At 42.5% G+C, this 13,260-nt stretch overlaps 1 protein-coding gene across 1 annotated transcript; it reads right to left on the bottom strand.

Moving 5' to 3' along the window:
* Positions 1–9,860: 9,860 nt before the first annotated feature.
* LOC110933920 lies at positions 9,861–11,444 on the bottom strand. Its single transcript, XM_022177120.1, has one exon. It carries the CDS (start codon positions 11,442–11,444, stop codon positions 9,861–9,863), a length of 1,584 nt encoding a protein of 527 aa, XP_022032812.1.
* Between the last annotated feature and the right edge of the window lie 1,816 nt (positions 11,445–13,260).

The raw sequence follows: 13,260 nt of genomic DNA on the forward strand, positions 1-13,260 counted from the left end.
TCACGCGACCTGCGTAAGAGTAGCCTTAGGTCTACGCGGCCCGCGTCAAACCTCGGTCAAAGAGTAGCTCGTCCGGATCAGCGTATAGACTTGCTACGATGATGACACGTGTCATCACCGGGCTGCGCCACTATCTTGATCTCACGCGGCCCGCGTAAACTTCACGGGAGTCTTACGCTGCCCGCCTCAACTTAAGAAATCAGCGAAACCAAGTTCTAACCTTCATACTGCCCGCGTAAAGGGTTGGGGTGGGTCTACGCGGCCCGCCTCAACTTAATTTTTCTTGTTTTTAATTATTTTTAAATGCTATATTGTATTTTGGGCTCGGTTTTCACATACGGGGTGTATTTAAAGACATATTGGAACATTTTAAATATATCAGGGTGTCGGAAAAAAATAATCAAGGGTGTCGGTTTAGTTTGAGGATTGTTACATCCTCCCCACCTTGTTTATAGAGCTCGTCCTCGAGATCTACTGGAACAAGTGTGGATATTTCCTTTGCATTTCTGATTCAAGCTCTCATGTGTACTCAGGTCCTCGTTTGGAGTCTCACTTTACTTTGACCAGAACTAATCTTTTATGCTTAAGATTCTTGATTTTCCTATCTTCAATTTGTAGAGGCCTTTCTACCAATTTAAGTTGTTCATTTACCTCTATGTCTTTAAGAGGCACCACGAGTGATTCATCGGCTAAGCATTTCTTGAGATTAGATACATGAAATACATCATGTATTCCTGCCATTTCCTCTGGCAGTTGTAGCTGATAGGCTACAGGGCCTATTCTTCTAATAATTTTAAAAGGTCCAATATACCTGGGACTTAACTTTCCTCGTTTGATGAATCTTACCACTCCTTTCCAAGGAGAGACTTTTAACAATACCTTGTCACCTACCTGGAATTCTAACGACTTACGTCTGTTATCAGCATAGCTTTTCTGTTGGTCACGTGCTGCTTTCAGTCGTTCCTTGACTTGAATGATCTTGTCAGTTGTTTCCTGTACTATCTCAGGTCCAGATAGTTGCTTTTCTCCAATTTCTGCCCAACAGACTGGGGTTCTGCACTTTCGTCCATAAAGTGCTTCGAATGGTGCAGCATTGATACTTGTGTGATAACTGTTATTATAAGAAAATTCTATTAAAGGTAAGTGATCATCCCAATTACCTCTGAAATCAATTACACAAGCTCTAAGCATGTCCTCCATTGTCTGAATTGTCCTTTCGCTTTGTCCGTCCGTTTGAGGATGGTAAGTTGTGCTTAGATTCAACTTGGTTCCCATTGCTTTTTGGAAACTTGTCCAAAAATGAGAGGTAAAACGGCTATCCATATCCGACACAATTGATAAAGGTAGTCCATGTAATGAAACAATTTCATTTACATACAATTTGGCTAATTGTTCCATGCTAAAAGTTTCTTTCATTGGTAGGAAATGAGCTGACTTAGTTAGCCTATCTACAATCACCCAGATTGTATCATTACCTTTTCTTGTCTTGGGTAATTTGGTAACAAAATCCATTGTTACCAATTCCCATTTCCAAACTGGCATTTCTAACTGTTGTAACAAACCTGAGGGTTTCTGATGTTCAGCTTTAACTTGTGAGCAAGTTAAACATTTAGAAACATAAGCTGCTATATCTTTCTTCATTCCTATCCACCAGAAATTTTTCCTTAAATCCTGGTACATCTTATCACTTCCTGGATGCATCGTATATTTAGACTTATGAGCTTCTTCTAATATACGGTGACGTAGGTTTCCTAATTTAGGTATCCACATTCTTTTCTTATGGAATCTCCAAATTCTATCTGTTCCTTGTTCTAATTCTTTAATCATTCCTTTTAATTTTTCAGTTTGATCCTTGATTACTGATTCTTGTGCTTTTCTAATCTGTTCATTTAAATCTACTTGTAGATTTAATTTAAGAGAACGTACCCTTTTTGGCTTTTCGTGATACTTTCTACTTAAAGCATCTGCCACTACATTTGCCTTTCCTTCATGATATTGGATATCACAATCGTAATCACTAAGCAATTCCATCCAACGTCTTTGTGTCATATTCAATTCCTTTTGCCTGAAAACATACCTTAAACTCTTATGATCAGTAAATACGGTAAACTTACTGCCATAAAGATAATGTCTCCAAATCTTAAGGGCAAAAATTATAGCTCCTAATTCCAAATCATGGGTTGAATAATTCTCTTCATGTTGCTTAAGCTGTCTAGAGGCGTAAGCTATAACCTTTTGACGTTGCATCAACACACATCCATAACCTAACTTAGAAGCGTCACAATAGAGTACAAAGTCTTTAGTTCCTTCTGGTAACGCTAGTATAGGTGCATGGGTTAATATTCGCTTACGGATTCTAAAGGCTTCTTCTTGTTTTGGTCCTCATTCAAACTTAACAGATTTACAGGTTAACTTAGTTAAGGGAATTGCTATTCTATAAAAATCTCGAATAAACCTTCTATAATAACCAGCCAATACTAAGAAACTTCTAACCTCGGTTGGTGATTCAGGGGTTTTCCATTTGGTAATTGCCTCGATCTTTGTTGGATCCATATGAATTCCTTCATGGTTAACTAAATGTCCAAGAAACTGTACCTGCTCTAACCAAAACTCGCACTTTGAAAACTTAGCGTAAAGCTTTTCCTTTCTTAATAGACTTAAAAGTAAGTGCAAGTGCTTTGCATGATCCTCTTTACTCTTAGAGTAAATTAGAATATCATCTATGAAGACAATTATGAATTTATCCAAATATGGCTTACATATTCGGTTCATCATGTCCATGAATGCGGCTGGGGCATTGGTTAAACCAAATGGCATGACAGTAAATTCATAATGACCATACCTTGTTCTAAATGCGGTTTTAGGAATGTCCTCTTCCTGTACCTTTAATTGATGATATCCTGATCTTAAATCGATTTTAGAGAAAAATCGAGCTCCTTGAAGTTGATCGAACAGATCATCGATCCTCGGTAATGGGTACCGATCCTTAATCGTGACCTTGTTTAATTCACGGTAGTCAATGCACATACGCATTGATCCGTCCTTCTTCTTGACAAACAGTATCGGTGCTCCCCATGGCGATGAGCTTGGTTGTATGAATCCTTTCTCCAACAATTCGTCTAATTGTTTCTTCAGCTCTTGCATTTCAGTGGGTGCCAAACGGTAAGGTGCTTTGGCAATTGGTTTTGTCCCTGGTAGCAGGTGGATTCTGAATTCAACTTCCCTGTCTGGCGGTAGCCCTGGCAATTCTTCTGGGAATATATCTAAAAACTGAGACACTACTGGAATGTCCTTTAATTCTTTTCCTTTAGCGTTAGTGATTATAGAAATCAAATACACTATAGATCCTTTTCTTATATAATTTGCAGTTTTCATTACAGAGATGAATTTAGTGGATCTAGATGACTTATCTCCTTTAATTGTGATCTTTTCACCTCTTGGTGAATCTACTTGAACTGACTTTTAATCACATAAAATACTGGCTTTATTGGCTATTAACCAATCCATTCCTAACACGACATCGAATCCTGCCAGATTCATTGGGTAAAGGTTTGAAATAAATTTTTGATTAAAAATTTCTATTCTTGCTCACTGTAAGATTTCAGAAATCCTAACGGTTTCTCCATTTGCGGTTTCCACTAGGCATTCTTGTGGTAGTTTAGTTAATGATTGATTTAGAAGTTTGCAAAACGAAGTATTGATAAAACTTTGGTTTGCACCAGAGTCAAATAATACTTTAGCAAAGACATCATTAACTAAAGACGTACCAGCTATGACGTCTGGAATCATCTTGGCTTCATCTGTAGTTAGAACGAATGCTCTAGCATTTTTAGTATTCTTGTTGTTCGCAGCTGGGGCCAATTTCGGACAGTTTGGCTTAATGTGACCTTGTTCTCCACAATTGTAGCATATCCTGTTGGCTTTCTTTCTGTAGTCTTCTTCCTTGTGTCCCGATATTTTGCAGAAATTGCAATATATGGAACATCTTCCAGAATGCTTTCTTTTGCAATACATGCAATATGGGGCAGATGTAGAACCTACATTTCTACGGTTGGAATTCCCAGAACGGAATTCTTGAGTAAGCCTTTGGGTTAGGTTTCTCCTTTAGTCTTCTTCTCTCGTTCGCACCAGTTCATCAGTCAAGGTATTGGCTAGTTCTACAACTTCTTCTATGGTTTGGGGTCTAGCTGCCTTGACTACATGCCTAATCTCTCCAATTAATCCCTAGATGTATCGGGAGATTAATAATGGTTCAGGTGATGCAAGGGTTTGTACTATTCTAGCGTATTCAAAGAATGTCGTAGTGTACCCTTTACTATCTACCCCGGTCATTCTAAGATTCAGAAACTTATTTGCTATCTGTTCCTTTTCATTGGGAGGGCAGAATTTCCTTTCTACCATATTTTTAAATTCCTCCCATTCCATGTTGTAAACCCTATCACTTCCCCTTGACTGGAGGATAGTGTTCCACCATTCTAGGACTGAGTCCTTAAACAGATTCGAAGCAAACATTATCTTGTCTTCTTCAGCACATTTGCTTATTTTTAGAACAGCCCCAGTTTTCTCTATCCAGCGTAGAGCTGCAATGGGTCCTTCATTGCCCGAGAATTCTATTGGTTTGCAGGACCAGAATTCTTTGTAAGAACAACCATATGGCATGGTTCTTCTTCTTTTAGGAATGGGCGCTTGAAGTACGGGTCCATTGTTCATGCTGTGTTCAGGTTCAGTTGGTCGCTTACTGCTGTGCTTACTTTTATTATTTGCTTCTTGAACTGTTTGGATAATAAATGGCATTGCATCTATGATTCCTTGTACCACTATGTGTTGGATAGCACTATTATCCACATGGTTTCCATTATTATTGTTGTTCGGATTCTCGTTATTCAGATTATCATTATCCGAGAGGTTGTCGTTTTTGATATTATCATTCTGGTTTTCCTGATTCACTTCGTTGTCCATCTGAATTTTAAACAATTGCCACTTATTAATCTCACAAAATAATATTTAATACAACCAATCACACAACACACAGGTTGATCAAAAACGTCGAGCATTGCGAGTTTTACTCTTTCTTATAGTATGCATCTATTACACACCAGTACTGAAATTAAAATTACAATACTGAATGAAATGTAAAGCTACAATACTAGTAATATGCATCCGTAGTTTTTTTTTCTAAAACATACACGCATATTTTATTATCATATTATATTATATTATATTATTACTACTACCGTTTCCACCGTCGCATTCACGGATATGGATTCATCCAAAAATCCATATTGCGTTCGTCGTATTTCCATACGAGACGCTCTCCCACCTGTCTCATTCGTTCACTACTCTCTAAAATTTCCTCACCGAAAGTCCTAAGTTCTTGTACGTTTTCTGCACTCATTGGGGGTGTAGGTTCTAGGACTGGGTTCGGAATCTGGGGTGCGGGTTCCTGGTATGGGGCCTGGTATGGGTAAGGATTTTCTAAGATCTCCTTAATGTATGCATCATTATCGTAATAGGGATCTTGAGGATCTAACCCTGGGTAGGCTCCTAGATTGGGCATTGGCACATTTTCCTGTATCGGGTAGCGTTGCACATAGTCCCTACCATCATTCCACCAGGGGTCGTAATTATTTGGGTCTAAGGGATTTGGTGCAGGTACCCTAGGTATCTCCTCCGGGTTGAAATCATGCATTTCTATTTGGTTTTCAGGGTTTTCTATTTCCATAGGTTGATCAGGAATTTGTGGTTGTGGTTGAGGTGCTAGCATTTGCTCCAGGTTTGGGTCAGCTGCAGTGGTTGCTAAAATATGGATATTAGCTATACCCCTATTAAGCATATCCTGGGCATATGCATCGGTTTCTCTTTTGGTTGCGGCTAACACTCGTTGTTCCTGTAACTTTTTCATACGCTTTCTACGCTCATGTGCTCCCCTACTGAACCATCCCCTCTTTTTCCGACGAAATGGCTCTTCAGACTGAGCCTTAAACACGAATATTCCTTCTTCCGTATCAGCAGAGTACCCCGAGAGGGCAGGCTGAGAAGAGGCACCTTCGCTTCTAGGCTAACCTGACAATTGACGATACGCGTCAGATGGTCCTTGGTCGCTCATATTGTAAACTAACAGATAGTCAGATAACACATAACAAGAAAATACAATTATGCACATATTTCCGTTATTTATTTCCTAACACTTTGAATTTTGATGTCAGCAGAACACTTCTGTGGCTGAATCAGTGGCATAGCTCTGATACCACCTCCTGTCACAACCCCCATCCCCCTAATTGCCTGGGAACGGGTGGCCGCGAACTCAGTATTGGTGGTATCGGTGTTTATTAATTTGGCAGCGGAATTACATCAGGACCGTAGTTAGGAAATTATTTTATCAGAGTAAAACACCACATTTTATATAAGTAAACACATTGGGATAAAACCCAAGTTTTCATTACAAACTGATTTATAGGGATATATCCCATTTTATTGAATTTAAAACGCCCTCTTTATTTAGGTAACTTTAATAGCCACTTTTCCAAGCCTTCAGTGCTGTCCAGCTGGCTTCTATTTGGCTTTAACATTGTGTTACCTGAAACGCGTTTTAAAAATATTTGTCAGTGGGAAATACTGGTGAGTGAATCCCAGTTTAATCAAGAAAGGTGTTATCAATATAAACAGTATTGAGAGCGATTACAATGTTTATATCTACACAATTACTCATTTAGTACTTGCCACTCGACCGTATCTATGGCTATGGTCATATCACACATTGGCTAACCCGTTGTCCAATTGTGAAGGTTATCAAGTAATGTATACAAAACCCCATAATACCGGCAGTAATTGAAGAATTACAAAGACTCAATCACTGCGAAATTGCATTATAAAACATTTAAGGTTTTGTAAAAACTGTTTACAAAAAGGAGATTACTCACATTGCTGTTTTAGGGTTTTCAGTAAGGATTTCCTGGGAATAATCTATAAATTACACAAATGCACGCGTGTTAGTATAATAACTCATTTTAACATTAGTAATACCCTCCCCGAGACGGCATTCCAACGACTACGTCGGGCAGAACCACGACAGCCGTTACGGAACCCTAGATCAATCAGGCAGAGTATCTAATACGTCTCCAGGGGTTATGATACTTACATCGTAGCAGAACCTCGCTATTTAGGGGGTATAATACCCGAGTATTATCTCTACTATTCAGAATTTAAGATTTGAGAATGATTGTGAGCGATCGGAACTGACAGCCGATGCCCTTCTTATATAGTTGCTGAATCTGGTCCTCACGCGGCCCGCGTAAGAGTAGCCTTAGGGCTACGCGGCCCGCGTCAAACCTCGGTCAAAGCGTAGCTCGTCCAGATCAGCGTATAGACTTGCCACGATGATGACACGTGTCATCACCGGGCTGCGCCACTATCTTGATCTCACGCGGCCCGCGTAAACTTGACGGGAGTCTTACGCGGCCCGCCTCAACTTAAGAAATCAGCGAAACCAAGTTCTAACCTTCATACTGCCCGCGTAAATGGTTGGGGTGGGTCTACACAGCCCGCCTCAACTTAATTTTTCTTGTTTTTAATTATTTTTAAATGCTATATTGTATTTTGGGCTCGGTTTTCACATACGGGGTGTATTTAAAGACATATTGGAACATTTTAAATATATCAGGGTCTCGGAAAAAAATAATCAAGGGTGTCGGTTTAGTTTGAGGATTGTTACATAAAGAGAATCATTGGTTAATCACTGAGGGTTTCGGAGCTTTCCTTACTGTTGTCGCTCAGTCGGAGGATTTTAAGAGTGGCCTGGAGGATGTGTATAGGGCGTATCGGGATGTTGGCTACCAGGCTGGGCTGAAGGATGGGTACATTTACTCTGCTCAGGGTCTGGGCAGGAAAGAGACTCCGCTTTATGATTCCAAAGCCAAGAAGCGGCTGTCCAAGCTAGATAAGGAGTTGGGGAGCAAGACCCCAGTCATTCTCAAGAAGATCCCGGAGCTTCCCATGATATCCATAGATGAATTGAAGGCCCTGTTTTCCTCTGCTGGTCCCTCGTCTCCGAAGTCTTTGTCTGGGGGTGGTCCCCAGTGATTTCTGAACATTAAGCTCTTTCGATATGGTTGTAACCTGGATAATTACTTACCCTAGAATACTTTAAACTTTTTTGGTGTTTGGAAGGAGAACCTTTGTGTAGGGGCTCTCCTAAGTACTTAATCATATAACCTATGACTGTATGTTGCTATCCTGCCTCTTGTTTGCTTTTTGTTGTGTTTTTTTTTTCATGTTGCAGGAGCTCTTTGCCAGGGATCGGGTCAGCACTTTTCTAAAGACTTTTTGAGCTGTTAGCAAGAAGCCGTGCTTTAGTCTTTTTGTTATGTTTGTTGGCTTGTATGTTAGTTGTTTTTTCCAAAGTCAGTAAGGCTTCTCATTGTACATTTACTTTGCAAATAACTAAAGAGAGACTTCTTTTTGTAGCTTGTTTACAGAAGTGTGTTGTGCTTATGGTTTGTTTAGTAAACCAGGATTATCTGTTCGAGGCCAATCCCTGGACAAGTTTATAATGTAGGATTATGTTTTTTGGTTTGTTTGTCTGTTTTCTTTGGGTTAGCTAGACCTTATTTTTGCCCCACAGCCGGGCGTTTGGTATGCTTGGTATACCTTGTACACGTGTGTTTGTTTTATTGTTAGGCTTATACCCGTTTTGGGCACGTCTGCCCTGGTATAGCACCTGTTGTTTAGCCAAAAGAGGACAAGTGGATTATCCGTTTGTCATTCACTTCTTTGGGGACTAAGTTTCCCCGTACAAGTTTTTACAAAAGATTTTATCTTAGGGTATGCCCTAGACTAACAGTTAATCATTACAAAAGTGGCTCCCAGGCCGTTTTTCCTGGGGGATAAACCCCTCATATGTGATACTTCCTTAGTTGCATGAGGTTCCATGTCCTGGGGACCTCCTTGCCTTGGAGCGTTTCTAGCTTGCAACTTCCTTTGCCGTTTGCCCATGTAACCCCGTAAGGCCCTTCCCAATTGGGCCCTAGCTTCCCGGTGTTTTCTTGTAGGCTGGCTTCGTTTGATCTTAGGACCAAATCCCCTGGGACGAGGTTAAGCTTTTTTTTTTATTTTTGCATTGTAATAACTTTTAAGCTGCTTCTTGTACTTAGCCTCCTTGACTGTTGCCACTTCTCTCCTTTCTTCAAGCAGATTCAGGTACATCCGGAGGTCCTGCTCATTTTCGGCCTCCCTGGGCTTCATCCTGGCAGTTGGGGATCCTATTTCAGCCAGGATGCAGCCTCCGTCCTGTAAGCTAAGCTGAAAGGAGTCTCCCCGTTGCAGTCTTTAGGGGTGGTCTTATATGCCCATAGCACAAATGGCAGTTCCTCCAGCCATCCTTTTTGCTTTCTTCTGAGTCTCCCTTTCATCCCTTTGATAACGCTTTGATTTGCTCTCTCCACTAGCCCGTTGCTCTGGGCGTGGGTGACGGAAGTGAACACTTGTTGTATATGCATTTGTTCGCACCATGGTCTGAAGGGTTTTCCAGCAAATTGTACGCCATTGTCACTCACGAGCTCCTTCGGGACACCATATCTGCAGATAATGTTGTCTAATACAAACCGCCTCATTTGTTCCCCGGTTATTTTTGCCAAGGGTCTCGCTTCTATCCACTTGGTAAAATAATCGATGGCAACTACCACATATTTGACCCCTCCTGGACCCTCTGGGAATGGCCCGATTATGTCGATGGCCCACTTTTGGAAGGGCCAAGACGTTGAGACGGATATCATGGGGTGTTTGTGGCGATGAGTCATTGGTGCGTGGATCTGGCAATTGTCACATCTTTTAATCTCCTCGGATGCTGTTTCATACATTCGAGGCTAATAGAATCCCGCATTCATTGCCTTTGCTACTACCGTCCTTGGCCCCGAATGCATTCCACAAATCCCCTCATGTATTTCTCTGATCACATACTTAGCTTCTTCCATGTCGACGCACTTCAAGGATGGGCCCAGGTATGAGTTTCGGTAAAGTTCTCCATCAACCAGCTCATACTGTAAGGCTTTAACTCTTACCTTCCTAGCTGCCCAGTCTCCTTCGAGTAATGTTCCATCTCTGAGGAATTTTGCAATCGGTGTCATCCATGTTTCTTGTGCGTTTTCGACTGCAGCCACCTCTTCTGTGCTGAGAGAAGGGGAAGTCAGTACCTCCACTTTGACTTCTCTGGCTAGATGGTCAAATGCCACAGAAGCCAGTTTGCTGAGGGCATCAGATTTTCTGTACTTCCCGCGGGGGATGTATTCTAACTTGAAGGTCTTGAAAGCTTCAGTTGTCTCTTTTACCTTCGCTACATACTGAGCCATGGTGTTGTCTTTTGCCTCGTATTCCCCTTGGTATTGTTTGACCACTAACTGCGAGTCGGTACTGGCTTCTATATGCTTCGCATTCATTTTCTTGGCCAGCCTCATTCCTGCCAAGAGGGCTTCATACTCCGCAGTGTTGTTGGTGTTTTCAAAATCTAACCTGATGGCGTAGGTTAGCTCAACTCCTTCAGGGCTTGTTAACGTAATGCCCGCTCCACTCCCTTCTTCGCTAGAGGCTCCGTCTGTGAGTAGTTTCCACACAGCCTCGTCTTCCTTCTCTTTCTCTTCCCTTTCCAAGGCCTCCCATCTTAAAAGTTCTTTTTCCTCATCCTCGGGGACTTCTGCTAAGAAATCGGCTAGTATTTGTCCTTTCATGGCTGTCCTGGGTTTGAACTCCAAGAAGTGTTCCCCCAGCTCTACGGCCCACTTAGCCAGCCGCCCCGACAACTCCGGCCTCCTTAGCACTTTTTGGAGGGGTTGGTCTGTCATTAAGGTGATTTTATGTCCTTGGAAGTACCTTCTGAGCCTTCGGGATGCAAAGACGAGAGCTAGAGCCAGTTTCTCTAGGGGCATATAGCGTTCATCGGGGCCCTTGAGGGTTCTGCTGATGAAATATATTGGTATCTGCTTTCCCTCCCGTTCCACCATCATAACCGCACTTATAGTTGTTTTTGAGGCCGATAGATACAAGAGTAGATGCTCCCCGGGTACTGGGGTGGCTAGGGTTGGGAGTTTGTAGATGTAAGCCTTCATTTCTTGAAAATCGGTTTCTGCCTCAGAGGTCCACTTAAACTTGTCCGTTTGAAGGCACTCCTTCAGCACCTTCATGAAGGGAAGGGTACTGTCTGCCACTTTTGATAAAAAGCGGTTTAAGGCGATTAGCCTTCCATTCAGCTGTTGGATGTCTTTCAAGGACCTGGGGGATCGCATTTCAGTCACAGCTTGAGTTTTTTCCGGGTTAGCTTTGATTCCACCCTTAGTGACCACCACCCCCAGGAATTTCCCTTCTTCTACCCCAAAACAGCACTTCCCAGGGTTTAGTTTCATATTAGCATCTTGCATGATACGGATAGTTTCAGCTATATCATCTATCATGGCCATTTCAGTCAGACTCTTGATAACGATGTCATCGACGTATACCTCCAGGTTTTGTCCCCGTTGTTCTCTGAAGAGGTATTCATGAACCTTTGATAGGTGGCCCAAACATTTTTGAGGCCGAAGGGCATTTTGGTATAACAAAATGTCCCCTCATCTGTGATGAAGGCGGTCTTTTCCTCATCTTCTACTGACATCTGTATCTGATGATAGCCTTTGTAGGCATCCAAGAAGCACTTCAGGGGATATTGAGATAAGGAGTCCATCTGGACGTCTATCTCTGGAAGTGGGTAGCAGTCCTTGGGGCACGCTTTGTTTAGATCTTGAAAGTTGATGCACATCCTCCGTCCCCCGTCTTTCTTTTAAACCATAACCGGGTTTGCAACCCAGGATGGGTACTTCATTTCTCTGACTATTCCAGATCTGAGCAGTTTCCTGGTCTCCTCGCAGGCGGCCCTCCTTTTGCTGGGGCCCATGCTCCGCTTCTTCTGCTTGACTGGCTTTGCCCAGGTGTATGTATTGAGTCGGTGTTCGGTTAAGCTTCTTGGGATTCCTGTCATATCTCCATGTTGGAATGTAAATACATCTATGTTGAGGAGTAGTAACTCTTTGAGAGCACTCTTGCACTTGTCACTCAGGTGACTTCCTACTTTGACCGTTTGTTCCGGGAATCTATCACAAAGGACCCACTCCTCGAACCCCTCCTTCTGGGGCTTCTCAGATGTCTCCCCCTCAGACACGGAGGAAATTACTTCGTATGCAGATTTCACCCAAGCCAAGCCTTTTGGCGTCTGTAACACTAAACCTCCGTGTGGGGTCGATGCTTGTGCTTGTAGGTCCCCAATCCCAGGTCTTCCTAGGATTACATTGTACTTTGAGGGTGCCCGGACCACTGTGAAAGTTAGGTTTATAGTTCGGACGCGATCCCCTACCCCGACTGTGAATGAGAGCCTGATTTTTCCCAGGGGGTGTGACACACTGTTGTTGAAACCTATTAAGGGGATAGAGTCCTCCTCGAGCCGATCTCTTATATCTCTGTCAAATCTGAGGAAACAGTGTTCATCTATTACCTCAACTCCAGATCCCCTGTCCACGTGTATTCTAGACACCTTGTGACCAGCTATTATGGTTGAGATGTTGAGAGGGAGTCGTTGTACTTCGTTTTCCTCCAGGTATGGCATCAAGATGGGAGCTTTCATGTGGTTCCGGGAGCCCAGAATTCTGGCCTTTACACTTCTAGTGGTATCAAGTTCATCCCTCCTTCTAATCATGTCAACATCTGCCCTTCCAGGCTCCCTCACATCTTTCCATTTGCGATCCCCCCTTCCTTTATTTCCTTAACCAAATGGGCCAGTTTTCCCGTTTTCACCGCGGCCTCTATTTCTCTCTTTAGATACATGCAATCATCAGTTTTGTGGCCAAACCCTTTGTGGAAGTCACAATACTCATTTGGTTATTCCTTTGGCCCGGGTTTTATGGGTGGTGGCCTTGGGAAGGAGCCCTTCACCCTCTCAGTAGCCAATATTTCACTTGGGGTTTTGGTGAGAGGGGTGAAGCTGTCAGAGTAGGGGGATTGGCCTCTTCCCCGAGGCCTATATGGGGAGTACGAGGGCCTTGTTCTATCATGCAATATTCTATCAAAAGCAGGTTTTCTTGAGTAAGGTGTACCTTTTTCGGGAGGCTTTGCAGCCGTGGTGAGCCTTCGGGGTGTAGTGTCCATCTCCTTACCCCTGACAAAGGCTCTGACTCTGTCCATGAGGTTGTCAGATGAATGTGGGAATTCCTCCCCCAGCTTCTCACATAGTTGTGCATGTTTTACCCC

The sequence above is a fragment of the Helianthus annuus genome, chromosome 4 (assembly GCF_002127325.2).
Source record: "Helianthus annuus cultivar XRQ/B chromosome 4, HanXRQr2.0-SUNRISE, whole genome shotgun sequence".
Lineage (NCBI taxonomy): Eukaryota > Viridiplantae > Streptophyta > Magnoliopsida > Asterales > Asteraceae > Helianthus > Helianthus annuus.